Genomic DNA, 24,961 nt, shown 5'->3' with positions numbered 1-24,961 from the left:
ACTCTCCCCGGACTTTGTGGATGCAGATAAATCGTTTATTTGGCTTCAGGGTACATAAACAAAACCATTTTGACAAGATCTGGTAAACAAGATACAAAGAGTGCAAAAAAAAAAAAAAAATCAAGACTCATAAACATTCAGTCACTTTTGAGCAGAAACAGAAGATTTGGCACTAAAACAGATAAAACTCCTCCATACATCTACTTTTATAAACGACACCACTGTCAGTGCAGCCCGTTCCACCAGACACTGTTGTAATCCTTACAAAGCAAAAAACGATCTTTACGACTTTAGATTATAATTTTAACACTAAAGAAAGACACTCACAGAATAAAGTTTATGGCTGGAATCAAAGCCAGCTGAAAAGTTCCAATATGTTTAACCCCTTTTATCATAAACAGTCCAAACTGCTCAGATTCATCTTCCAGTGCGAGCTGATGCTAAGCTTTGCTGGCAGCCTGTGCTTTCCCCTCTTCTTTCTCCTCAGTGAAATGGGGAACAGACTTTTTGGCGACCACTTTGTCCAGCCTCTGGCCGAGTAAGTACGGGTTGACGCTCTGAGGACACAAAATTATGTACTGTCTCACAAACCTCTGATCAAAAGCAGTGGATTATTAAAACAAATCCGGTTCAGAAAAAAGGGGAGGGGGGGGGCAGTCATACCCTCTTTCTTCTTTTGGGTCCTCCCTTAAGTTTTTGCAGCAGAAGCTCCTTATTCTGTAAAGTAAAGGAAAGCTACTGTTATAGAAGTGTTTAATTTACTATTAAAGAGCCACTCAAATCATATTTTCATCAATTTCAAAGTAGCCAAAAAAGAAAAAAACCGTCGATGACATAGTTTCTGCAGAGCGGCAGGAGTTCATTAGAAATTCACCTCTGAATTGAAAGCTGTTGGTGTGGAGCAACCTTGGCCCCCTTCCCGTCACCCATAACTGAGAGCTCTCTGTTTACACTTTCTCCCACTAGCCGTACAGTTTAGATCCAGATTCCAGCTCAGACGAGGAAAACAAAGACGTTCATGGATCTATTTGTCTGCTGTGGATTATCAGAATGGAGCACAGCAGGAAGCTTGAGTTGCCCACTGTGTTTTTCTATGTCACAGATTTTTTTCGTCTGCTCCTGATTTACCATGATTTGAACCGCAAAATGCTCTGAAATTAAATTTAAATGTAAATGCTACAACAAGATGTTAATAACACCAAAAACACCATTTTCTTTGGAAGGTGCTGCTCAGAACAAACTTCCAAACGGCATGAAGCTCCCACCAATGTGCCGACTGTAGATTTCTACTTGTGTCCAAAACTTTTCCCTAATTTACGTCTGATGTTTAGTTTGAGGGGATGTCCAACCTTGTGCACAGTTGTTATCTCCTGGTACAAAATCCTTAGAGTTATACTTTTAATTTGATTCCAATCCTGATTTGTTTTACAAACAGAAACAGATATTTACCACAAGATTAAATGATGGGGAAAAACTAAGCAAAAGATTTTTTTATGTGAAAATAGAACAAAAACAGCAAAATAAAAGATAAATGCTAAACTAGCTGAAAAAACGTTGAGATAGTAACCGATACAAATGTCAAAATTTGGTATTTAACTAAAAATGCTTAATGCTACAAATGTTTGTGACACCCAAAAACAAACTGAACTGAGGTTCCAAAAGATTTGCAAAAAAAATGAAGTATCTGCACAAAACATAAATCTAAATGATTTATTTCCTTCATTATTTCGTAGAATTTGAGATGATTTTAGATTTGTTCAGGAAGATTTAGCTTTGCTTCTGTTTTGCATGCTGTCAGTGGGCTTAGCACATTTAAATCTGCACTAAATTAACCATTTTCCTTACATTTTAAAAGCATTTTAAAATCTTTTATTGTTTTTCCCCTCTTAGTCATGTAATAAAGAATTAAATAATTTTATTGTGTGCCTTTTTTTTCTTTTTTGTTTAGCTTCATTTTTTTTAGCTAAATCAGCAACCTGTAAAATGTTTAGGCGTGTTTAGCATTATTATTTTGTCTTTTCACCTGTAAACTACATTGGCTCAGCGTTTTTCATGTTTTATCTAATTTAGCTTAATAAGCATTAAAATGTTTACTCTTCCATCTTCTGATGTCATTTTAATATTTTTAGCTTCCTTGACTTTTTTCTGCTGATGGAATAGTTTACTATATTTGTTTATGCTTAGATATTTGCAGACTTTTTTTTTAGAAATTGGTTGTAGGTTTTATTATTTTTATTGTCATTAGTGAGAAAACACATTTTTGAAACCAAAAGACAAGAAAAAAAAGCAGTAATAGGAATTTCTCTGTGCTGAAGTGACCCATCATGCCACTGCAGTCTGGCTGAACACTCACCCACTTGGTCAGAGCGGGGTTATCATGCTCGGGGTCAAACAGGTGCTGATGCTTCTGAAACTCTCGGCTGAACTCGGCTGTGTCCGGAGCGTCTTCCAGGCAGCCGTCAACCGCTAAAGACAGGAAGAGAGGCAGAGACGGGTGACATTATCCTGGCTCATCCGTCAAACCTGTTCTGTGGTCACTCTGACTCCTCTGAGGAGCTGTGACAGCCAGCCGTTGCCACAGAAACAGAGTTTTGTACCCGTCTTTCCCAGTGGACAGGGATTGGGGGGTTCAGGGTAGCTGTGGTCGTCGCTGAAGTCTTTGGGAACGTTGTCGCCTGTCAGCTCTGCCACAATGTTGGGGATGTTCCCAAAGGGGCCCAGGTGCTGCAACCCCTCATGAGCACCACCTGGTGGCGGAAAGTAGACACTGCGTTTGGGAGGAGCGCTAAGGAAATCTGCTTCAATATGAAAATGTGTGTTTACAAGACAAACGGGGTTAGTTGTTCTTTAGTTATTCGGCTCTCTAAGTGTAGACAGGTGTGTTTGTTTAAAGAAGAGCGTCGTAAACGTCACTGTGTAAAGGAATCTCATTGTGAAGGAGAATAAACAACTCTGACGGACCCTGGATGCTCTGAGGGCCCACGATGTTGATGGCCTGATGAGCCGGGTACTCCACTCGGGGCCGAGCGATGCCCAGCTGCTCCATGACGCCGTGCAGGAGCCGCTGGATGTCGGCCTCCGACACCTGGTCTGCCGTGCGGGGGCTGCGGGCCGCGCCGAGCTGCAGGCAGAGGAGCAGGCTGAGCGCCGACCACCGCGCCGAGGCTCCCATCTCTGTCATCTGCGGCTCTGAAGCAGACGCAGCTTTCAGCGAAGAGTTTATTTTGCGATCAAATGCAGACAAACATCCACGGAAACAACCATCAGGGTCGACGAAAAAAACAACTCTGATGATCTCCGCGCGGTAGATTACACTAACTACACCAATTCTTTTAATATATTTGTTTAAGAGGAGATGTTCCCGACACATTTAACTGCGTTTTCTCATAATTTTGTTCATCATCTTACCTTACTACGCCAAAGACGAAACCTGCGCTAGAGTGCTGTCAAGCTAACCCAAACGATAACATTTCAAAGTAAAATGTTACGTCACAAATACGTCTGGAAACTTGTAAAACGCATAGAATGAAACCTCTGTCTCGATATAATTATGTTTAAAAATGATTCATAACTAAAATAAATACTTGAACTTGAAATGTTATAGATAGTTTGAAGAGATTGATCTGAGTTGTTGTTTTATTTTGAAGGTGTACATCCGGAGAGCTTTGAAGCTCTGGAGGCAGTTGCTAGGAGACAAGAAATCTCTTTCTCCTATTGGCTGATAAGACTGGAAGCGAATCAGTGCAGCTGCTCTGCAGGCAGGTGCGAAATCTGATCTTTACGTCACGTTTTTTTTTTCTATCCACTGATCAAAGTTCAAGTATTTCATACACAAAAGCACCACTTAGAGTTTAAAAATCACAAGGTTTCAAGTTTGACTTTAAACATTAACACAATTTACATTAGCTTGTAATTTTTCAGCAATGTTGTAAAACTGCAATAATTTCTCTAATTTAAATAGCTAGAGGACATTTTTAGCTGCCATAAATTCTGTGCACGTTCAGATAAAGATGTTATCTAAAGATCCATCATTTAACTCTTGGATTTAAAATCTTTACAATTTTTAACAAATCTGCCTAAAATTACATTTATTTCTTTATAAAAGAAGTCAATGTGGCAGTTTCGTCAGATATGAGAAATGTATTTTCTCTTACATGTTTTGAGCCACTTTACACAAAGAAATTCCCTCACAGATGTCAAACCCCAGGACGGCCATGTCCTACATGTTTTTCCGACTAACACGCCATTGTAGCTGTTCAAAACACACCTGATCCAGGTAATCAGCAGCACGTAGGACCTGATTTCTGAGAAACCAGCAGGATGCCGGCTCTCCAGGCCTGGAGTCTGAAACCTTGTCTGGTTTAAGCAATTGCACTTAGATAATTCAAGCAATGTTCAAATTCATAAATGCTTAGTCCCCCCACCACCACCACAATTTGCAGTTAATGCATACAAAATGCATTTGCGCACATACATTTAGACCAATGTCAGCATTCCCTTGTTTTGTTTTGATTTCAATTGGCACCATACCTTATTTTTAAACTTAAGAAAGTTTAGAAACTTTTTCACAAAACATTGCTAAAAAATTATTTTGCTAATGTGCTTTTATTAGCATTAAGCTAGCTTGTAAATCACATTTTGGGATTTGGTTTGTAAAGCCAATTTAGCTCCTTGACTAATTCTTACGCAAAGTTGATTAGCTATTGTAACAAATATAAGTACAGGCAGCACAGTGTGTAGCGGTTAGCACTTTTGTCCCCGAGGGCTCAAGACGGCCCAGGTTAAAATCCCAGTTGGGAGTTCTCTGCATTTTTCTCCTTAAACATGTGTCGTCAGACTGTCAGGTTCCTCAGGTCGAGCCACTTCTGAGTCTGGGCCAAGAAGAAGAAGGTCTGGACTGTTGACCAGAGGTCCAAGGTCCCGTTTTCTGATGAAAGGAAAGTGGGACTTTCATTTGGGAATCAAGGTCTAAAAAGGTTCAGAGGAAGACTGGTGAGGAGCAGAACCCAAGCTGAAAGCAGTCAGTCATGATACGGGCTGGAATGTCCGGCTCTGGTGTTGGTAGAACGTTCTAGAAGACTACAGCATTCCTTCTGCTGAGGATCTGGATGGAGATGCAGATCTCTTCTTCCAGCAGGACCTGGCTCCTATCCAGACAGTGGAAGGATTGCAGATGAACCTGTCAGTTTAAAAAAAAAAAAAGACTTTGATCACAAGATCTGTCTTCGTTTTCCAAAATTGGTGATTTCTCCGCAGGATTGTAATTTACTGAAATTCTGTGGTTTTTATGAGCTGGAATCCAAATTTATGTCAAAACAAAACCTCAAATTAATGAAACAGTTGAGCCTGAAAATTGTATAAAAGTTTAATTTTTAAATGACACTTGATTAATGTAGTAAATATTGAATTATTTATATTTTATTAATAAAATTCTCACAAGATGTCCAACTTACAAAATAATAAGAGGACATATAGAACAGGGGTTTGAGTTTCTAAAGCTGGGCGTTGGGCTTGTGTCCAATTGGTCATTCATTTTGTATTTTCCAATTTCCATTCAAATCTTATTTCAGGTTTTATCGTGATGCGGTTGTTATGAATAAAGGATTTTTTAAAACACTGTCATTAATGTAGAAGTGCTGTTCAAATAAAATAAACTGATCGAGGCACACATGCAGCAGCATCTTCAACTTAAATTCCTCCTTTAAAGACTTGTCCTGCACATGTGCAATGCAAAGTGTGAGGGCACAGTCAACGGTCGACAAAAAGATATTTATTTAAAAACAACTTCACAAAAAAAAGTGCAATAGAGGTCCTTCTCTTTACAGAATAAAAACATCCTGGATTAGTGCAGGGAGAAGAGGAAGCTCAGGCTAAAGGTGAGGAACGTCGTCTCCAGCTCGAGAGCTGCAGTTTCTCCCCATCCACCATTCTGCAGAAATCTTTGGAATTTGAAACCATAAAACCAAACTGCAGGTCTGAAACATTTGCTAGAAATGTTCTGCTTTTACCTGCTTGTGGCAGAGTAGACCTGAAAAGTTGCACGTTGGGAAAATTGTTGATGCCAGAGCTTCTCCTCAGTCGGGGTTTGTCGACGGGCGTTCGATTCTGGGACACTGTGGGTCTGCTCTTCCCCTGAACCCAAGGCATCGACTTCAGAGACGCTGTGAGCATTTCACAAAGAAAAAAGATGTTTTTTGTCCATTTCATATTTACAATAAGAAGATAAAAAAAATTAAAAAACTTTAGGCGTCACCTTTGACACTGTTTTTCTTTCCCTTTTTTGAGCATCCATCCTTCTGAGGATGGAAATTCAGAAAATAGTCCATGCTGTCCATTACAGCTTTGGGAATCACTCCTGGAACATTCAGTGATCAGAACAGGCAGGTTGAACAGACGGCTTGCAGGATGGATCATTACCAAACAGATGGGGGTTTTCGATGAAGGTCTGCAGGACGAGGACTCGCAGCTCCAGCCGGACTTGGGACATTTCCGTCTTGTTTGGAGGCGGCAAAAGACACGGCATGAAGACCGTCGCCAGGTTTGAGCTGGTCATCAGGTTTTCAGAGCATCTGAAAATAAAAATTTGTGAGAAGACTTGTTTTTTTTCTACTTCAAACGAATCCAATTATCAATCTGTTTTTATTTACTTTTTCAACTTTACAGAATAAAGACCAGACAAGAGCCAGAATAACATTTAACTGCTCATTTCTAACACTATAGGTGACATTTTGCACCATTTAGAAACTTGAACACATTTTAGTTTTCTGAAATTTATGCACGGATGCTCCAGGGATTTGAACATCTGACAAATAACTGGAATAGCTGTCCAGCTCGCTGAGCAACAGCCACTCATCATTTCTGAAGAGAAAACATTTTTTCCTCACTCCGACGGGTTAAACAGCTTTTTGACCCTTTTAGCTCTGTAGACATTTGTGGCCTCAGTCGCTTTACCCAGATTTGCTGTTGGAGTTTTATTTTTAGCTCACTAAGATCACAATTATTCTAACCAAAATGTTTTGTTGTTGTAGCTTTTACATATTTTTCCAGATCCACTGAAACACAAATCTTTAAATTCTTAAAAAAAATTTTTTAAAGACAATAATTTGAGGATAGTGTCTGTTAAAAAATATTTCCAGAAACAATTTTACATATTTTTATCACTGCTATGAAATTTTACTTGGATTTGATGTGGTTCTAATACTCTCCCAAAGTTTGGTTCAGAGGACGGATGACGTCCTGAGGTGAAAATGACACCATAACCGCCATCACGTTGTCCAATGTCAACCATGTCCTGGTAGCCACTAGGGCTCAAAGCCCCACCCCCACTCCAAATTAGGATCAATGCTAAAAACTAAAATTCACAATTGAAACTTAAAATTGAGGACCAAAATGGAAAGAAAATAAAAGATGGAAATACAGAGCAGCAGCCGTTACAAATAATTGTTTTCTATTTGATAACAGTTTTAGGTTTTGCTTTATTTCCAAATTCAAATTTAGAATTTACAATATTTCTTTCAAAGTTAAAACATGTTTTCAAAAAGTATAACAATCGGGTATTTCATTGTCTTTAAGCCGATTTGGATCTGAACTCAGTCTACCTCACAATAAGACAAGGTTGACTTTTACATACCATGTATAAATTATAAACTTGAAATGTTCCAATTTACTCTAAAATATTAATATATTTGTGTACTACAGCACACATGCTCTGCAGTATACTTATACTCAAACAGACGTACTAAAACAAACTTCAGGCAAAGGGTTCCTATCTGACCAAACATGAAAAAAGGACAAAAGCAGACAAACTCTAAGAGGTTTGAATTTTTTTGTACCTCTGAGAAACTTTGGACAGGAAGTGAAAGAGGTAATGCAGACTGGAGCAGTTTCTTGCAGGCAGCAGGCAGGACAGCAGCTGGAGGGCAGACATCCTGTCCTGCAGGCCGGGCAGCGTCTGCGCCTTCAGTAGAGCTGCATGGAGCTCGCATGGCAGGAGCGGCTCTGGAAGCTCCCTGCAGAACTGTTTGATGAGGGCAGCGACGTCGTACGGCGGGGCCGTGGACAGGCAGCCCTCACCGCCGTTCAGTTTGGCCTGAAAAGGCAAACACGGGCCATTCCAGAAGAACTAAATAAAGGCTAAACGAATGATAAAAAAATGGCACAAAACCCTTCAATTTGAGAACAAAAATAGAATAAGAGTCAAACTTGCTGAGGCGGATTTTTTTTTTTTTTAGTACATTGATTATTTCAAATGATTTCTCTTTTATTGACCAACAAACTGTTAAAAAATAACCCAACAACACTTCATCCAGTTTTTAATCCTAATACATTAAACCGTTGAAGGTTCTATTCCTTCTGAGATGTGATGCATTTTCAGCAGTTACCCTTTAACTCTTGTGCTATCTTAGATGACCCCCCCCCTTACATTGACGTGTTCTCCCTACCATGACAAAGGTGGAGAAAGGTGGAAAGATTTCATGTAATCCATGGACACCAGTGAAGATCACAAATCATTGAAGAAAAAAGGTTCAGAGCACTGTCTAGTGGGTCTAGATGACCCAACTCCCAATGTTAAAGTGCATAGGATAGCAGAAGGGTTACGAGTAAAATTAAAGCTACAAGTAGCATTTAGCGGGCCCGAGCACGTGCGACCGCATGGCACGAGCGACCGCCCCGTGAGCAACGCCCTGCTCGAGCCATTCTCGTCGTTTTTTCTTGTCCATTCTGGAGCTCCAAGCTATTGTTAATACAACAGCAGCCTGGGGGGGGGGGGGGGGGGGGGGGGGCGGCTGTAATCTGTTGCCTTAAGGGACAAAGACTTTTGCATATAGCATGAAAAAAATTCAAGCAATGATGATAATTGCTATCACTGTCCCTATGGATGAGAACAATAGAACTCATTCAATTTCCACTACAATGTCTAGATGAGTGTCAGCTATGTCTGATAACTTGGCCAATTAGCTGGACCGGGATCTTGCAAAGTGCAGGTGGTTAACGTCCAGTGTGATGAGTCTGTGGACGGCAACAGTACAGCATAGCTTTTGGTTTCCACAAGAGAAGAACTCCTGACACATCTGCCCTAACAGACAACTACAAGAGGAGTTGAAATGTATAACACGGTGAAGGAGTTTTTGTGCAGAAAAAGGTACAATTAGAAAAGCTGGTAGCAGTGACTGCAGATGGGACTCCTGCTATGATTAATAGACAAACAGGTTTCATCACTCACTGTAAAGCTGACCCAGACTTTCCAAAATGTCTGCATTACTGCTGCGTCATTCACCAGCAGGCCTTATGTGCAGAAGTGATTGGCTCTGGACATATAATGACTCTTATTCTGAAAATCGTAAACAACCTCAGCTGCAAAGCAAAACAGCACAGGATTTTTAAGGTGCTATTGGAGGAGATGTCTGTTGAATATGGTGAATATGAACATTGTGAATCTGAACTTGCATTCTTGACTGACATTACTGGAAAACTAAACCACTTGATCTGCGAGCTGCAAGACATTGGCAAAACTATTTTTTTTTGACCAGCCTGCCTGAGCCAGTGTTTTTCTTGTGGGGATCTTTTCTGCCAGGGCTTGTCAGCTTGGTCAGTGGATGTTGCTGCAGTTGTCTCCCTTGCTGGGACAGCTGGAGTTAAACACAGCAGCTCACGGCTCTGAAGTGGACCCCGTTGCTGTCCCAGTCTGGATGGGCACTGTGGCGATGTTCCAATGGCCAGGCTGGCTCCTGGTATAAAGAGATTCCCAAATACCATTTCCTAACCGCAGAGCCAAGGATGTGTTTACATGTTTAGGTCAAAAATGTGATGGACAGCTTCATGTTGTCTAAACATGCCACCCTGTTATTAATCCAGTTGATATGGTTCTCCATCTGTGTCTAGGTGATAGAAAAGCATTTTTTTTTATATTTAGAGCTCTAAGCAAACAAACAGTTGTCTATATAAAAGAGCTTTTACAATTGTGCACTTTTAGCAGGTCTCTGAGTTCATGTGACCAATGTATGGTGGATTTTCACAGACCTTGTTTAAAACTGAAGGTGAGAGAGACTTAGAGAAATGGCTTCATTGTTCTGGAGTTCTTTGTTTCATTTACAGAAGAGTAGAATTGGTGATTGATTTTGAAAAGCTGCTGAAAAAAGTATCTTTTTCAAATTGCAATTTCTAACTTGGGTTTTACATTTTGTGTTCCATTTTTTGTGCTTTAATTGGGAAGCATTTGTTATTTGTTTGGTGTTTTTAAGGTTCTGCAAATATACACATCATTTTTTAGAGACATTTGTTATCAGTTGTGTTTGTTGATTTGTAGTTTAATTTCATTGGATGTATAGATGTCGTGTGGGGGGGAGGCTCGAGAGCAGGTAGGACCCAGGCGCAGAGACGGGAGGCAAACAGGTTCAGGGCAAGTGGGTTTATTTAACTAACAAAAAGCGCTGCAGAGCAGGATGACAAAACTAAAAACAAAAACTTACTGTGGCATGGCAAGGGACATGGACGCCAGACAAGAAGACGTGATCAACATGAGCAGAAGTTAATGGACCAGCACAGGAGGAAGGCAGAGACAAGACTTATATACAGACAGGGCAGACAAGACACAGGTGAACACGATTAGGGCAGATGGGGACCAAAGGAAGTAAAACTCAAGAAACATGACAAGACAGGAAACCTTTCAAAATAAAACTGGAAACAGAACCAAACAAGACAGAACAAGAACTAAAGCGAAAAAAAAGACAACAAACTGAAACCATGACAATAGAAAGGAAAAGAAGTTCAAACATTGATTATAAAAAAGGATATAAGAGATAAAAAAAAAGAAAAAGGAAAAGAAAAAAGATAAAATATTGATTTAATTGCATTTTGAATAGATAAAAAACAATGATTAATAGAATCAGAATCAGAATCAGGAATCAGAAAAAGTTTTATTGCCAGGTTCAGTAGAGCGCACTTTACAAAACGAGGAATTTGACTTGGTGTATAGTGCAATTAAGAATAAGTTAAAAATTAAGTTAACAACAACAACACACTATATACAGTAGAGTAAGGTGAATTAAAGTGGGAGCACAGATGGGCTGGGATGGTGGGGCCTGTAAGTGGCACCGACAGTCCTTTGGTGGGCGGGGGGGGGAGGGGGGGTCACCTGGGGGAGTTGGGGTTCTGTTCAGCAGGCTGGCTGCAGTGGGGAAGAAGCTGTTCTTGTGGCGCGAGGTCCTGGTCCTGATGGACCGGAGCCTCTTGCCAGAAGGGAGGGGCAGAAAGAGATTATGTCCTGGATGAGAGGGGTTGGCTACAATCCTGGCTGCCCGCCTCCAGGTCCTGGAGATGTGCAGTTCCTGGAGAGACGGGAGGTGGCAGCCGATCACCTTCTCTGCTGAGTGGATGACGCGTTGCAACTTGGCCTTGTCTCTGGCCGTGGCCGCAGCGAACCAGACTGTGATGGAGGACGTGAGGGTGGATTCGATGATGGCGGTGTAAAAGTCTACCAGCATCTTTTCAGGGAGGTGAAACTTCTTCAGCTGCCTCAGGAAGTACATCCTCTGCTGGACCTTCTTAGTGATGGAGCTGATGTTCTGCTCCCACTTGAGGTCCTGGCTGATGATGGTTCCCAGGAAGCAGAAGGACTCCACAGAGGTCACCGGGGAGTCACAGAGGATGACAGGGGGGAGGGGGGCTGGGGCCTTCCTGAAGTCCACTGTCATCTCCACTGTCTTCAGAGCATTAAGCTCCAGGTTGTTAGCGCTGCACTATGACACCAGCCTGGCTATTTCACTCCTGTAGGCCGACTCATCTCCGTCAGAGATGAGGCCGATGAGTGTGGTGTCGTCAGCAAACTTCAGGAGTTTGACAGACAGGTGACCAGCTGTGCAGCTGTTTGTGTACAGGGAGAGTAACAGGGGTGAAAGGACACAGCCCTGGGGGGATCCGGTGCTTGTGGTCCGAGTATCTGAGACGAGCTTCCCCAGCCTCACATACTGCTGACTGTCCGTCAGGAAGTCTGTGATCCACCTGCAGGTGGAGTCAGGCACATTCATCTTGGAGAGTTTTTAATACTAAAGATGTATGAAAGACATACCGAAAAGATATGTCTTTCAGTGTTTAACTGGCTGTCTTTGGATTATGCATGCCTGAATAATGGTCATTCTTACTCCTCATCTCTCTGTTCACTGCTTGCTAATTTACATAGCAGGGGTCCCAGCAGGAGGGGGCGGGGTTGTAACACGACTCCTTCAGCAGAGCCAGGCTGAGAGAGGCTTTGACATGTAAGATGTTAGATGTTAGAATGCCAGATGTTAGAATGACCAGTTCATTTTATATCTATGAAAATATTCAGGTAGCTATGGGACATGTTTAGCTATAGGTCTGTGAAAATTGGTGTCGATTGTTGAAACATAAGTTACCATAAAAAAATGTTTGTTTGGAGTCTAGACAGATTTAACACAGGTTTTTGGATGAAAAAGGATTTTTTATAAATCATCTGTTACACTTTTAAGTCTGAAAAAAATATGGAAGGCAGCAAACACAGATCCCTACCGTTTTTAATTTTTTTGTGCTGATATTTGAAAGATAAGTTATGCAAAAAAATAGGTGTTTGCAGTTTTGCCTAAAAAGACGTTTTCGGACCTTTTTGGATGAAATGATGTCTAAAAGTTCACCTGTAACTTCAATAATTCTGAATTTTTTTAGGAAGCAGTAGCACATAAATGCCTATGAAAGTTGAATTCTTGGTGCTGATAACCTAAACAGAATTTATGCTAAAAATCTTTGTTCAGTCCAAAATTGCATAGGAAAAACACCGGTATGAAGTTTCTCGTAGACCCTATAGTGCTATCTATCAAAGTTGGAGATTTGTAAGAGGCATCTAACTCTGAAATCTCAGCTTCCTGAGACAAACGGCTGATTTGCTATGAAGCTTTGTTTTATGAGTAAGTGCAATTGACCACTTCCTGTTTGGGGGGGCCTTATGAAGGCACAGTCAGATGTACACCCATGAAATTTTAGATGATGAGAGAGGACCTTTCTGAGTATCTCCAGTTTTAATTTCATGCACGTCGGACGAAGCGCAGAGAAAAGATAGGTCAGAATGTGACATAAAATGTATTTGTCAATATCTAGGTGGCGCTATGGAGCTCGTCCAAGATTGTCATATCCATGGGTTCAGAATGGAAGCCTCATCACCTCTATTGAATTTCAGTGAGATTGGACAAGGAATGTGCACGTGAGAGCAACTTTTGTGTGCATGGCGAGACGCCCAACTTCGCCGCTCTGTCACGACCACACCCCCGCATTGAAAGTTATGGCTTTTTATCAGAGTAAACATCAATGGCTTTTCAACAGGTGGACATCATTTTTAGGTGTGTCGGCTCATCCTACTTGGAGCAGTGATGCTCCAAGTAAAACATGTCATTTCCTTTTACCAGCAGGTGGTGCTACACCTATTCCAGATTCTTCCACTGCAGATGTGTTCAAAGTCAGACTACAATCATGCATATCAACTTTGGATCATATTGGATTTTGCATGGCTGAGTAATGGCCATTTTTCTTTTCATGGCGTGTTTTCAAAATGACCTCCATTTTCGACGCGCCGCCACGGTCACAAACATCCGTAAAAACTTAAAAGCTTCGCAATTTAACATCGGACATGTGTTTAGTTTACAAAACCAAAGTTTGGAGTCATTATTCACAAATCTCTAGGAGGAGTTCGCTCTAGAGTGAGGCCTGCAAATGTCCAAAATGAAGCAAAAATGACATATTGACCTCAATATATCAGACTTCCTGTGCGAGTGACAGGTGGGTCCTTTCAGACTTTTTTGTAGGTCTCCATCTGAAGAACATGCCCTGCAAAAATCAAGCTTGTACGTTAAAGCGTATGCGGGGCGTCGGGACAAAAGTCACTGTAGGTGGCGCTATCGAGCCGTTTTTCTGCGCCCATGCCAATCTCCTATAAAATACGAAATTTTTCGCGACTCCTGATGTGTGTGCCAAATTTGGTGAGTTTTGGGGTATGTTAAAGGCCTCAAAAAGGCGACTCTTCCGGTAGAATAATAATAATAATAATAATTAAAGCTACAAGTAGCATTTAGCGGGCCCGAGCACGTGCGACCGCATGGCACGAGCGACCGCCCCGTGAGCAACGCCCTGCTCGAGCCATTCTCGTCGTTTTTTCTTGTCCATTCTGGAGCTCCAAGCTATTGTTAACACGACAGCAGCCTGGGGGGGGGGGGGGGGGGGGGGGGGGGGGGCTGTAATCTGTTGCCTTAAGGGACAAAGACTTTTGCATATAGCATGAAAAAAATTCAAGCAATGATGATAATTGCTATCACTGTTCCTAAGGATGAGAACAATAGAACTCATTCAATTTCCACTACAATGTCTAGATGAGTGTCAGCTATGTCTGATAACTTGGCCAATTAGCTGGACCGGGATCTTGCAAAGTGCAGGTGGTTAACGTCCAGTGTGATGAGTCTGTGGACGGCAACAGTACAGCATAGCTTTTGGTTTCCACAAGAGAAGAACTCCTGACACATCTGCCCTAACAGACAACTACAAGAGGAGTTGAAATGTATAACACGGTGAAGGAGTTTTTGTGCAGAAAAAGGTACAATTAGAAAAGCTGGTAGCAGTGACTGCAGATGGGACTCCTGCTATGATCAATAGACAAACAGGTTTCATCACTCACTGTAAAGCTGACCCAGACTTTCCAAAATGTCTGCATTACTGCTGCGTCATTCACCAGCAGGCCTTATGTGCAGAAGTGATTGGCTCTGGACATATAATGACTCTTATTCTGAAAATCGTAAACAACCTCAGCTGCAAAGCAAAACAGCACAGGATTTTTAAGGTGCTATTGGAGGAGATGTCTGTTGAATATGGTGAATATGAACATTGTGAATCTGAACTTGCATTCTTGACTGACATTACTGGAAAACTAAACCACTTGATCTGCGAGCTGCAAGACAATGGCAAAACTATTTTTTTTTGACCAGCCTGCCTGAGCCAGTGTTTTTCTTGTGGGGATCTTTTCTGCCAGGGCTTGTCAGCTTGGTCAGTGGATGTTGCTGCAGTTGTCTACCTTGCTGGGACAGCTGGAGTTAAACACAGCAGCTCACGGCTCTGAAGTGGACCCCGTTGCTGTCCCAGTCTGGATGGGCACTGTGGCGATGTTCCAATGGCCAGGCTGGCTCCTGGTATAAAGAGATTCCCAATTACCATTTCCTAACCGCAGAGCCAAGGATGTGTTTACATGTTTAGGTCAAAAATGTGATGGACAGCTTCATGTTGTCTATTGATGTAAGTTTAAACCTAAACATGCCACCCTGTTATTAATCCAGTTGATATGGTTCTCCATCTGTGTCTAGGTGATAGAAAAGCATTTTTTTTATATTTAGAGCTCTAAGCAAACAAACAGTTGTCTATATAAAAGAGCTTTTACAATTGTGCACTTTTAGCAGGTCTCTGAGTTCATGTGACCAATGTATGGTGGATTTTCACAGACCTTGTTTAAAACTGAAGGTGAGAGAGACTTAGAGAAATGGCTTCATTGTTCTGGAGTTCTTTGTTTCATCCACAGAAGAGTAGAATTGGTGATTGATTTTGAAAAGCTGCTGAAAAAAGTATCTTTTTCAAATTGCAATTTCTAACTTGGGTTTTACATTTTGTGTTCCATTTTTTGTGCTTTAATTGGGAAGCATTTGTTATTTGTTTGGTGTTTTTAAGGTTCTGCAAATATACACATCATTTTTTAGAGACATTTGTTATCAGTTGTGTTTGTTGATTTGTAGTTTAATTTCATTGGATGTATAGATGTCGTGTGGGGGGGAGGCTCGAGAGCAGGTAGGACCCAGGCGCAGAGACGGGAGGCAAACGGGTTCAGGGCAAGTGGGTTTATTTAACTAACAAAAAGCGCTGCAGAGCAGGATGACAAAACTAAAAACAAAAACTTACTGTGGCATGGCAAGGGACATGGACGCCAGACAAGAAGACGTGATCAACATGAGCAGAAGTTAATGGACCAGCACAGGAGGAAGGCAGAGACAAGACTTATATACAGACAGGGCAGACAAGACACAGGTGAACACGATTAGGGCAGATGGGGACCAAAGGAAGTAAAACTCAAGAAACATGACAAGACAGGAAACCTTTCAAAATAAAACAGGAAACAGAACCAAACAAGGCAGAACAAGAACTAAAGCGAAAAACAAGACAACAAACTGAAACCATGACAATAGAAAGGAAAAGAAGTTCAAACATTGATTATAAAAAAGGATATAAGAGATAAAAAAAAAGAAAAAGGAAAAGAAAAAAGATAAAATATTGATTTAATTGCATTTTGAATGAATAAAAAACAATAATTAATAGAATCAGAATCAGAATCAGAAATCAGAAAAAGTTTTATTGCCAGGTTCAGTAGAACGCACTTTACAAAACGAGGAATTTGACTTGGTGTATAGTGCAATTAAGAATAAGTTAAAAATTAAGTTAACAACAACAACACACTATATACAGTAGAGTAAGGTGAATTAAAGTGGGAGCACAGATGGGCTGGGATGGTGGGGCCTGTAAGTGGCACCGACAGTCCTTTGGTGGGCGGGGGGGGAGGGGGGGTCACCTGGGGGAGTTGGGGTTCTGTTCAGCAGGCTGGCTGCAGTGGGGAAGAAGCTGTTCTTGTGGCGCGAGGTCCTGGTCCTGATGGACCGGAGCCTCTTGCCAGAAGGGAGGGGCCGAAAGAGATTATGTCCTGGATGAGAGGGGTTGGCTACAATCCTGGCTGCCCGCCTCCAGGTCCTGGAGATGTGCAGCTCCTGGAGAGACGGGAGGTGGCAGCCGATCACCTTCTCTGCTGAGTGGATGACGCGTTGCAGCTTGGCCTTGTCTCTGGCCGTGGCCGCAGCGAACCAGACTGTGATGGAGGACGTGAGGGTGGATTCGATGATGGCATCGTAGAAGTCTACCAGCATCTTTTCAGGGAGGTGAAACTTCTTCAGCTGCCTCAGGAAGTACATCCTCTGCTGGACCTTCTTAGTGATGGAGCTGATGTTCTGCTCCCACTTGAGGTCCTGGCTGATGATGGTTCCCAGGAAGCAGAAGGACTCCACAGAGGTCACCGGGGAGTCACAGAGGATGACAGGGGGGAGGGGGGCTGGGGCCTTCCTGAAGTCCACTGTCATCTCCACTGTCTTCAGAGCATTAAGCTCCAGGTTGTTAGCGCTGCACTATGACACCAGCCTGGCTATTTCACTCCTGTAGGCCGACTCATCTCCGTCAGAGATGAGGCCGATGAAAGTGGTGTCGTCAGCAAACTTCAGGAGTTTGACAGACAGGTGACCAGCTGTGCAGCTGTTTGTGTACAGGGAGAGTAACAGGGGTGAAAGGACACAGCCCTGGGGGGATCGGGTGCTTGTGGTCCGAGTATCTGAGACGAGCTTCCCCAGCCTCACATACTGCTGTCTGTCCGTCAGGAAGTCTGTGATCCACCTGCAGGTGGAGTCAGGCACATTCATCTTGGAGAGTTTTTAATACTAAAGATGTATGAAAGACATACCGAAAAAATATGTCTTTCAGTGTTTAACTGGCTGTCTTTGGATTATGCATGCCTGAATAATGGCCATTCTTACTCCTCATCTCTCTGTTCACTGCTTGCTAATTTACATAGCAGGGGTCCCAGCAGGAGGGGGCGGGGTTGTAACACGACTCCTTCAGCAGAGCCAGGCTGAGAGAGGCTTTGACATGTAAGATGTTAGATGTTAGAATGCCAGATGTTAGAATGACCAGTTCATTTTATATCTATGAAAATATTCAGGTAGCTATGGGACATGTTTAGCTATAGGTCTGTGAAAATTGGTGTCGATTGTTGAAACATAAGTTACCATAAAAAAATGTTTGTTTGGAGTCTAGACAGATTTAACACAGGTTTTTGGATGAAAAAGGATTTTTTATAAATCATCTGTTACACTTTTAAGTCTGAAAAAAATATGGAAGGCAGCAAACACAGATCCCTACCGTTTTTAATTTTTTTGTGCTGATATTTGAAAGATAAGTTATGCAAAAAAATAGGTGTTTGCAGTTTTGCCTAAAAAGACGTTTTCGGACCTTTTTGGATGAAATGATGTCTAAAAGTTCACCTGTAACTTCAATAATTCTGAATTTTTTTAGGAAGCAGTAGCACATAAATGCCTATGAAAGTTGAATTCTTGGTGCTGATAACCTAAACAGAATTTATGCTAAAAATCTTTGTTCAGTCCAAAATTTCATTAAAAAAATCAAGTGATGAAGTTTCTCGTAGACCCTATAGTGTTACATATCAAAGCTGGAGGTTATTAAAGGCATCTAATTCTGAAATCTCAGCTTCCTGAGACAAACGGCTGATTTATAATAAATTTCTATTATTTGGGTGCACATAATCGACCACTTCCTGTTACGCAGGCACCGTCAGGTGTACACCCATGAAACTTCAGATTATGAGAGAGGACCCTTCAGAGTATCTCCAGTTTTAATTTCATGCACATCGGACAAAGCAAAGAGAAAATACAGGGCAGAATGTGCCCAATGCAATAACTAGGTGGCGCTATAGAGCTCGTCCAAGATTGTCATATCCATGGGTTCAGAATAGAAGCTTCATCATATCCATTGAATTTCAGTGAGATTGGACAAGGTATGTGCACGTGAGAGCAACTTTTGTGTGCATGGCGAGATGCCCAACTTTGCCGCTCTGTCACGACCACACCCCCGCATTGAAAGTTATGGTTTTTTGTCAGAGTAAACTTCAATGGCTTTTCAACAGGTGGACGTCATTTTCAGGTGTGTCGGCTCATCCTACTGGGAGCAGTGATGCTCCAAGTAAAACATGTCATTTCCTCTTGCCAGCAGGTGGCGCTACACTTTTTCCAGATTTTTTCACTGCTGATGTGTTCAGAGTCAGACTACAATCATGCACATCAATTTTGGATCAGATTGGATTATGCATGGCTGAGTAATGGCCATTTTTCTTTTCATGGCGTGTTTTCGAAACGACCTCCAATTTTGACGCGCCGCCATGGTCACAAACATCCATAAAAACTTAAAAGCTTTGCAATTTAACATCGGACATGTGTCTAGTTTACAAAACCAAAGTTTGGAGTCATTACTCTCAAATCTCTAGGAGGAGTTCGTTCTAGAGCGAGGCCTGCAAATGACCAAAATACAGCAAAAATGACATATTGACATCAATATAGCAGACTTCCTGTGCAACTGACAGCTTGGTACCAAGAGACTTTTTTGTAGGTTTCCATCTGATGAACATGTCCTGAAAAAATCAAGCTTGTATGTTAAAGCATATGCGGGGGCTCGGGACAAATGTCACTGTAGGTGGCGCTGTCGAGCCGTTTTTGTGCGCCCATGCCAATCTCCTGTAAAATACGAAATTTTTCGCGACTCCTGATGTGTGTGCCAAATTTGGTGAGTTTTGGGGTATGTTAAAGGCCTCAAAAAGGCGACTCTTCCGTCGGAAGAAAAAGAATAATAATAATAATAATAATAATAATAATAACTCTAACAGATACAATAGGGTCCTTGCACTCCGTGCTCGGGCCCTAATAATAATAAACATTCGAATTACAATAGGGTCCTTGCACTCCGTGCTCGGGCCCTAAAAAACACCCAAATACTACTACTATACTTCTTGGGTCTGGATTTTATTCCCGTTTTTAAATATCAAAATAAATCAATTGGGGTTTTTTGGTTCCATTTCCCAACAAGCCTGACAAACATTTCCATTTCTCAGTAAAAATTTTATTTTATGCATTTTAAAAACCTGATTGTTTGTGTTTAGTGAGAGGGGGCCTGTCATCGAACCACAAGATGTGGGAGAACGGTTATGTGATCCAATGAGGATGATGAGCAAGTCAAGATGCAGACAGAACCCAGATCTCAATCCTTATTGCTGCTCCAATACAGCACCAATATTTTGGTGGTGGTAGTGTGATGGTGTGGCGGGGAAGACTGGACAACCATTTTATGGACATCCTCAGCTTTGCCGTTCATCCCACAAACGCGTTCCTTACAGAAATGCCATCATTTAAAGAGAAACAAAAACAGCATTTCCAAAATGAACAATGAACTTACCTTAAAACGTGAAAAAACTTTTTTTTAATAATTGTTTTGCTTCCGTTTTTATTTGAAACAAAGTCAAATTGCCCACTAGAATGAGTAGTTTCAAATAAAGGAGTAGTTTACCCTGAGCGCCTTGATGCGAGGCAGAGAGCCCGACTTCCTGAACAGGCCCACACTCCCGGCACGCTCCAGCAGAAAAGAGCAGGAATCCACCAAGAAGCTGGAGAACACACCACCCAACATGTTTTCAGGTCCTCTGCCCCCCCTGCTCATACTGCTGTTCACACTCACCACGGCACTAGCCCAAACTCGGGCAGGTACTGTCTAGGTAAGCTCTCCAACGGAACCCCGAAGACCTTTGCCCCGCTCAGGACCAGCCTCTCCTTTCTCTTCTCCAGACGCTTCACAGAAATCCCATAGAGGACCTGAAGGTGTAAGCGGATCACGCTGCTGTCTGTGACCTTCATGGTTTCTCCCTGAGGGGGGGGTCAGCGTGTCACTCTGATATGTGTCCGTCACAGCAGCTCCAGAGCTGAAGCTGCAGGTCATCATCTGTATCAGGATCACCTGCGAAGCAGCTGGTGTGTTCAAGGGACAGGAAAAAGATGGGAAGAGTGAGCTTTAGTCTTTTTTTTTGGCTGAAATTGTAAAAAATCATTTTTACACATTTTTGTCTCATTTTTCAGACTGCGAGAGCTGTAAGAAAAAATCAGAGACGTTGCTTTGAATGAATAAAGACATGTAATTATGTTTATTTGTTTTTATAATGAGATATTAGATTAAAATTTAAAACAAGAAGTATTTTTTTTCTGACATAAACATTCTTTAGACTGATTGTTTATTTGGGTTGACAAACTCTGGATTTGCTGTTTGATATTTTATGTTTGTGTTTTCTGTTTTTGGATTTCTTTATGTTTGTAGTTTATGAAACTTTAGACTTTGCTTTCAGTTTAAGCTTTAGGGTTAATGATTTTCTTTGCTGAAATTGTCTAAACATTTTTGTATTTGTTATATCTGTTTGTGTTTATAAGGTGGAGCTTAAAAAATGTTGTTTCTTTTTGTTTCCTGATAAATAAATGCAGGAAATGGCTTTTTGTCCTTGTGAGGTTTTCTTGTCTTTATTTCTATTTAGGTGAAACAAACTTTCAAACACAAAGTTAGGTTGTTTTTTCACAACTTCAGACCAACTTCAAAAGTACTGTAAAAACATAGTTCAAGAAGAAATTTTTGTTTTTTTGTCTTTTTTCTGGGCAGGGATGCCGGTTTCTTAGTATGTTTAGTTTAGTTTAGCACGTACCCATTGTATTTTATGACTGATTTCATGTTTATTTTACAATTACCTGTATGAAGCCCATTGAGATGACTATTGTAAGATTGGGCTATATAAATAAAATTGAACGGAAATGTTTGTCTTTGAATGTTTTCATGCGTTGATGTCTGTCATCTGTGTTCCATGTTGCTCAATGACATCTCAATCTCTCCAGTTGGATTTCTCTTTGTGAATAAATGTCGATAAGTTACGGCGTGGATGGAAGTTTGTGTTTTGTGTTAGATTGATGTGAAAGACTAAATTTGTTGGATACTTGAACTCTGGAAATGATCGGCTTTGACCAGATGGATCAAACTCATGTGGGTTTTCATCTTCAAAGTCCTGTGGATGAAGCTGTCAGTGTAGTAGGAAGGGGGAGGTAGTTTAAGAGAAATGACGCTCAACTCCACATTTTATTTCTGCAAACTATTTTTTGAACAGACAGCGGAAAATGTGGGCTAAATGTAAGAACAAAAAAACTATTGAAGAAAAAAAAAATACAATAAGTCATTTCTGGAGAATCATTGGCAAAGTTTCCCTTCCAGGCTGAGAACATTGAATTTTTCAGAGTTTTTTGTGAATTAGTTCCAAGACGGGAGCTGCAGTGGGATAGTGGCTAGCCCTCTTGCTAACCACCATCCCACTTCATGTGTTGTCCCCCTTTCCCACTCCCTTCCGGGGAACTGGGAGTGATTCCAGATACCAGCTGGCTCGTTCGTGCTCCTGTATTTGGCTGTGGACCTAACCTCTGGCTTGTCTCGTGCCCCAGCTGTCCCTCATCTCCATCTGGATGAAGCTCATCTGTTACACTATTCATGCATGTAGTTGTCAGATAAGTCCAACAGTCCTGGAACATTACCTGTTCATCCTAGGGGAGGATCCCTCCTGCAAGTGCAGACCCCTGAGGTTTCTTCTTCCCCCCACCTGGAATCCATTTTATTCAGACTCTTTACAGAGGAGAGTTTGATGGTGGGGAATGCTGACTTTAGCTTAGTCAGTTTAGTGTAGTCAAGCATTTACCTGTTGCATTTTAATACAGACCTTATTCAATAATTGGGATAAAACCCATTACACCTATATTTTAATATTGGGCTATATAACTAAATTGAAGTGACTTAAAGCCAAAACATCTAAAGGTTCCCTTCCACGCTGTTGCATCTTTCCACCAAGCGCACCATCATAAGACTGAACAGGATTGGAAATGTTAGAATCATTTTTATTAAAGATGAGCGGACACAGTCTGGTTGCTGGCGGCGTCGGACACAGTCTGGTTGCTGGCGGCGTCGGACACAGTCTGGTTGCTGGCGGCGTCGGACACAGTCTGGTTGCTGGCGGCGTCGGACACAGTCTGGTTGCTGGCGGCGTCGGACACAGTCTGGTTGCTGGCGGCGTCGGACACAGTCTGGTTGCTGGCGGCGTCGGACACAGTCTGGTTGCTGGCGGCGTCGGACACAGTCTGGTTGCTGGCGGCGTCGGACACAGTCTGGTTGCTGGCGGCGTCGGACACAGTCTGGTTGCTGGCGGCGTCGGACACAGTCTGGTTGCTGGCGGCGTCGGACACAGTCTGGTTGCTGGCGGCGTCGGACACAGTCTGGTTGCTGGCGGCGTCGGACACAGTCTGGTTGCTGGCGGCGTCGGACACAGTCTGGTTGCTGGCGGCGTCGGACACAGTCTGGTTGCTGGCGGCGTCGGACACAGTCTGGTTGCTGGCGGCGTCGGACACAGTCTGGTTGCTGGCGGCGTCGGACACAGTCTGGTTGCTGGCGGCGTCGGACACAGTCTGGTTGCTGGCGGCGTCGGACACAGTCTGGTTGCTGGCGGCGTCGGACACAGTCTGGTTGCTGGCGGCGTCGGACACAGTCTGGTTGCTGGCGGCGTCGGACACAGTCTGGTTGCTGGCGGCGTCGGACACAGTCTGGTTGCTGGCGGCGTCGGACACAGTCTGGTTGCTGGCGGCGTCGGACACAGTCTGGTTGCTGGCGGCGTCGGACACAGTCTGGTTGCTGGCGGCGTCGGACACAGTCTGGTTGCTGGCGGCGTCGGACACAGTCTGGTTGCTGGCGGCGTCGGACACAGTCTGGTTGCTGGCGGCGTCGGACACAGTCTGGTTGCTGGCGGCGTCGGACACAGTCTGGTTGCTGGCGGCGTCGGACACAGTCTGGTTGCTGGCGGCGTCGGACACAGTCTGGTTGCTGGCGGCGTCGGACACAGTCTGGTTGCTGGCGGCGTCGGACACAGTCTGGTTGCTGGCGGCGTCGGACACAGTCTGGTTGCTGGCGGCGTCGGACACAGTCTGGTTGCTGGCGGCGTCGGACACAGTCTGGTTGCTGGCGGCGTCGGACACAGTCTGGTTGCTGGCGGCGTCGGACACAGTCTGGTTGCTGGCGGCGTCGGACACAGTCTGGTTGCTGGCGGCGTCGGACACAGTCTGGTTGCTGGCGGCGTCGGACACAGTCTGGTTGCTGGCGGCGTCGGACACAGTCTGGTTGCTGGCGGCGTCGGACACAGTCTGGTTGCTGGCGGCGTCGGACACAGTCTGGTTGCTGGCGGCGTCGGACACAGTCTGGTTGCTGGCGGCGTCGGACACAGTCTGGTTGCTGGCGGCGTCGGACACAGTCTGGTTGCTGGCGGCGTCGGACACAGTCTGGTTGCTGGCGGCGTCGGACACAGTCTGGTTGCTGGCGGCGTCGGACACAGTCTGGTTGCTGGCGGCGTCGGACACAGTCTGGTTGCTGGCGGCGTCGGACACAGTCTGGTTGCTGGCGGCGTCGGACACAGTCTGGTTGCTGGCGGCGTCGGACACAGTCTGGTTGCTGGCGGCGTCGGACACAGTCTGGTTGCTGGCGGCGTCGGACACAGTCTGGTTGCTGGCGGCGTCGGACACAGTCTGGTTGCCGGGATCGAACAGTGCAGCCAACTGGAGGGTTCCTTTAGTCTGATCTACAAATTGCAGTTTTCCCAGTGATGCCTCAGCTTCCACCTCATTGGTTTCCAGTTGAACTAAAAAAAAATAAAATGAAAAAAAAACATAAGAGTTAACTTTCCTTCCCAAGAATAGCTCTTAATTTCTGCCAACCTTTTTTTTAACACATTCATCTTACCTTCTTTTATATGTCTGTCCAACCTAGAATCCATTGACTGCATAAGGCCGAGGTTGCTTCTTAAAGTGAACTCTAGGATAAGAGAAGGAAAACATACTAGTATCTTTCGTACATTTTAACAAGTGATTATTTCTCTCCCAGCTGCTTACTTTCTGCATTTTGATGGTCTTTCTCAATTGGCAAACTTAAACCTAGAAACAGAGACATTTTAGCATAGAAGATCAGAAACTGCTAGATTTCTCATGACCTCAGCCCTTGAGTTTCAACAACATTTTACCTCATCTTTAAAGGTCACAATGAAAACTTTAGACATACCATTGCTAAGGCAAAGCACCAGCACTAAAAGAGCCACAAATGAATCAGCTCCCATCTTGGCAGATACTGAATGAGAATCCAACAACCAAGAGGAGCTTAAAAAGTTCCTCCTGCAGGTCACAGCTGCTGTTCATCTCCTCTAATTGTCTTCCTCCTC

General features: G+C 43.1%; 2 protein-coding genes across 2 annotated transcripts; both read right to left on the bottom strand.

Annotated features, from left to right (window-relative positions):
* Positions 1 to 21: 21 nt before the first annotated feature.
* Positions 22 to 20,645, bottom strand: scg5 (secretogranin V). The gene is made up of 11 exons (XM_078943238.1): positions 20,371 to 20,645; positions 20,203 to 20,299; positions 7,833 to 8,089; positions 6,418 to 6,569; positions 6,254 to 6,355; positions 6,009 to 6,161; positions 2,962 to 3,189; positions 2,598 to 2,747; positions 2,354 to 2,466; positions 664 to 717; positions 22 to 557 (listed from the first exon to the last, which is right to left on the bottom strand). Exons 1-11 carry the CDS (start codon positions 20,544 to 20,546, stop codon positions 441 to 443), a joined length of 1,599 nt encoding a protein of 532 aa, XP_078799364.1. The 5' UTR covers positions 20,547 to 20,645; the 3' UTR covers positions 22 to 440.
* A 1,938-nt stretch (positions 20,646 to 22,583) lies between these two features.
* On the bottom strand, positions 22,584 to 24,961 carry LOC144990129 (uncharacterized). The gene is made up of 4 exons (XM_078942790.1): positions 24,805 to 24,961; positions 24,639 to 24,680; positions 24,490 to 24,561; positions 22,584 to 24,388 (listed from the first exon to the last, which is right to left on the bottom strand). The coding sequence occupies exons 1-4, from the start codon at positions 24,857 to 24,859 to the stop codon at positions 22,608 to 22,610; spliced, it is 1,950 nt and encodes a 649-aa protein (XP_078798916.1). The 5' UTR covers positions 24,860 to 24,961; the 3' UTR covers positions 22,584 to 22,607.

Source organism: Oryzias latipes, chromosome 24 (assembly GCF_053564925.1).
Source record: "Oryzias latipes strain Hd-rR chromosome 24, Olatipes_Hd-rR_3.1".
Lineage (NCBI taxonomy): Eukaryota > Metazoa > Chordata > Actinopteri > Beloniformes > Adrianichthyidae > Oryzias > Oryzias latipes.
Note: the sequence above shows the minus strand (reverse complement) of the source record. Positions and strands in the feature narration are given on the sequence as shown.

What these genes read in the sequence shown, in the direction of transcription:
- scg5 (XM_078943238.1), bottom strand. Translation starts at nt 20,546, where the DNA reads ATGAAGGTCACAGACAGCAGCGTGATCCGCTTACACCTTCAGGTCCTC. An exon ending in GTCTACTCTGCCACAAGCAG is followed by an intron (nt 3,190 to 6,008) that starts GTAAAAGCAGAA and finishes CGTCTGCTTCAG; the next exon opens with AGCCGCAGATGACAGAGATG. An exon ending in GGGCCCTCAGAGCATCCAGG is followed by an intron (nt 2,748 to 2,961) that starts GTCCGTCAGAGT and finishes TTCCGCCACCAG; the next exon opens with GTGGTGCTCATGAGGGGTTG.
- LOC144990129 (XM_078942790.1), bottom strand. Translation starts at nt 24,859, where the DNA reads ATGGGAGCTGATTCATTTGTGGCTCTTTTAGTGCTGGTGCTTTGCCTT. An exon ending in AGACCATCAAAATGCAGAAA is followed by an intron (nt 24,562 to 24,638) that starts GTAAGCAGCTGG and finishes CTCTTATCCTAG; the next exon opens with AGTTCACTTTAAGAAGCAAC. An exon ending in GGACAGACATATAAAAGAAG is followed by an intron (nt 24,389 to 24,489) that starts GTAAGATGAATG and finishes ATTTTTTTTTAG; the next exon opens with TTCAACTGGAAACCAATGAG.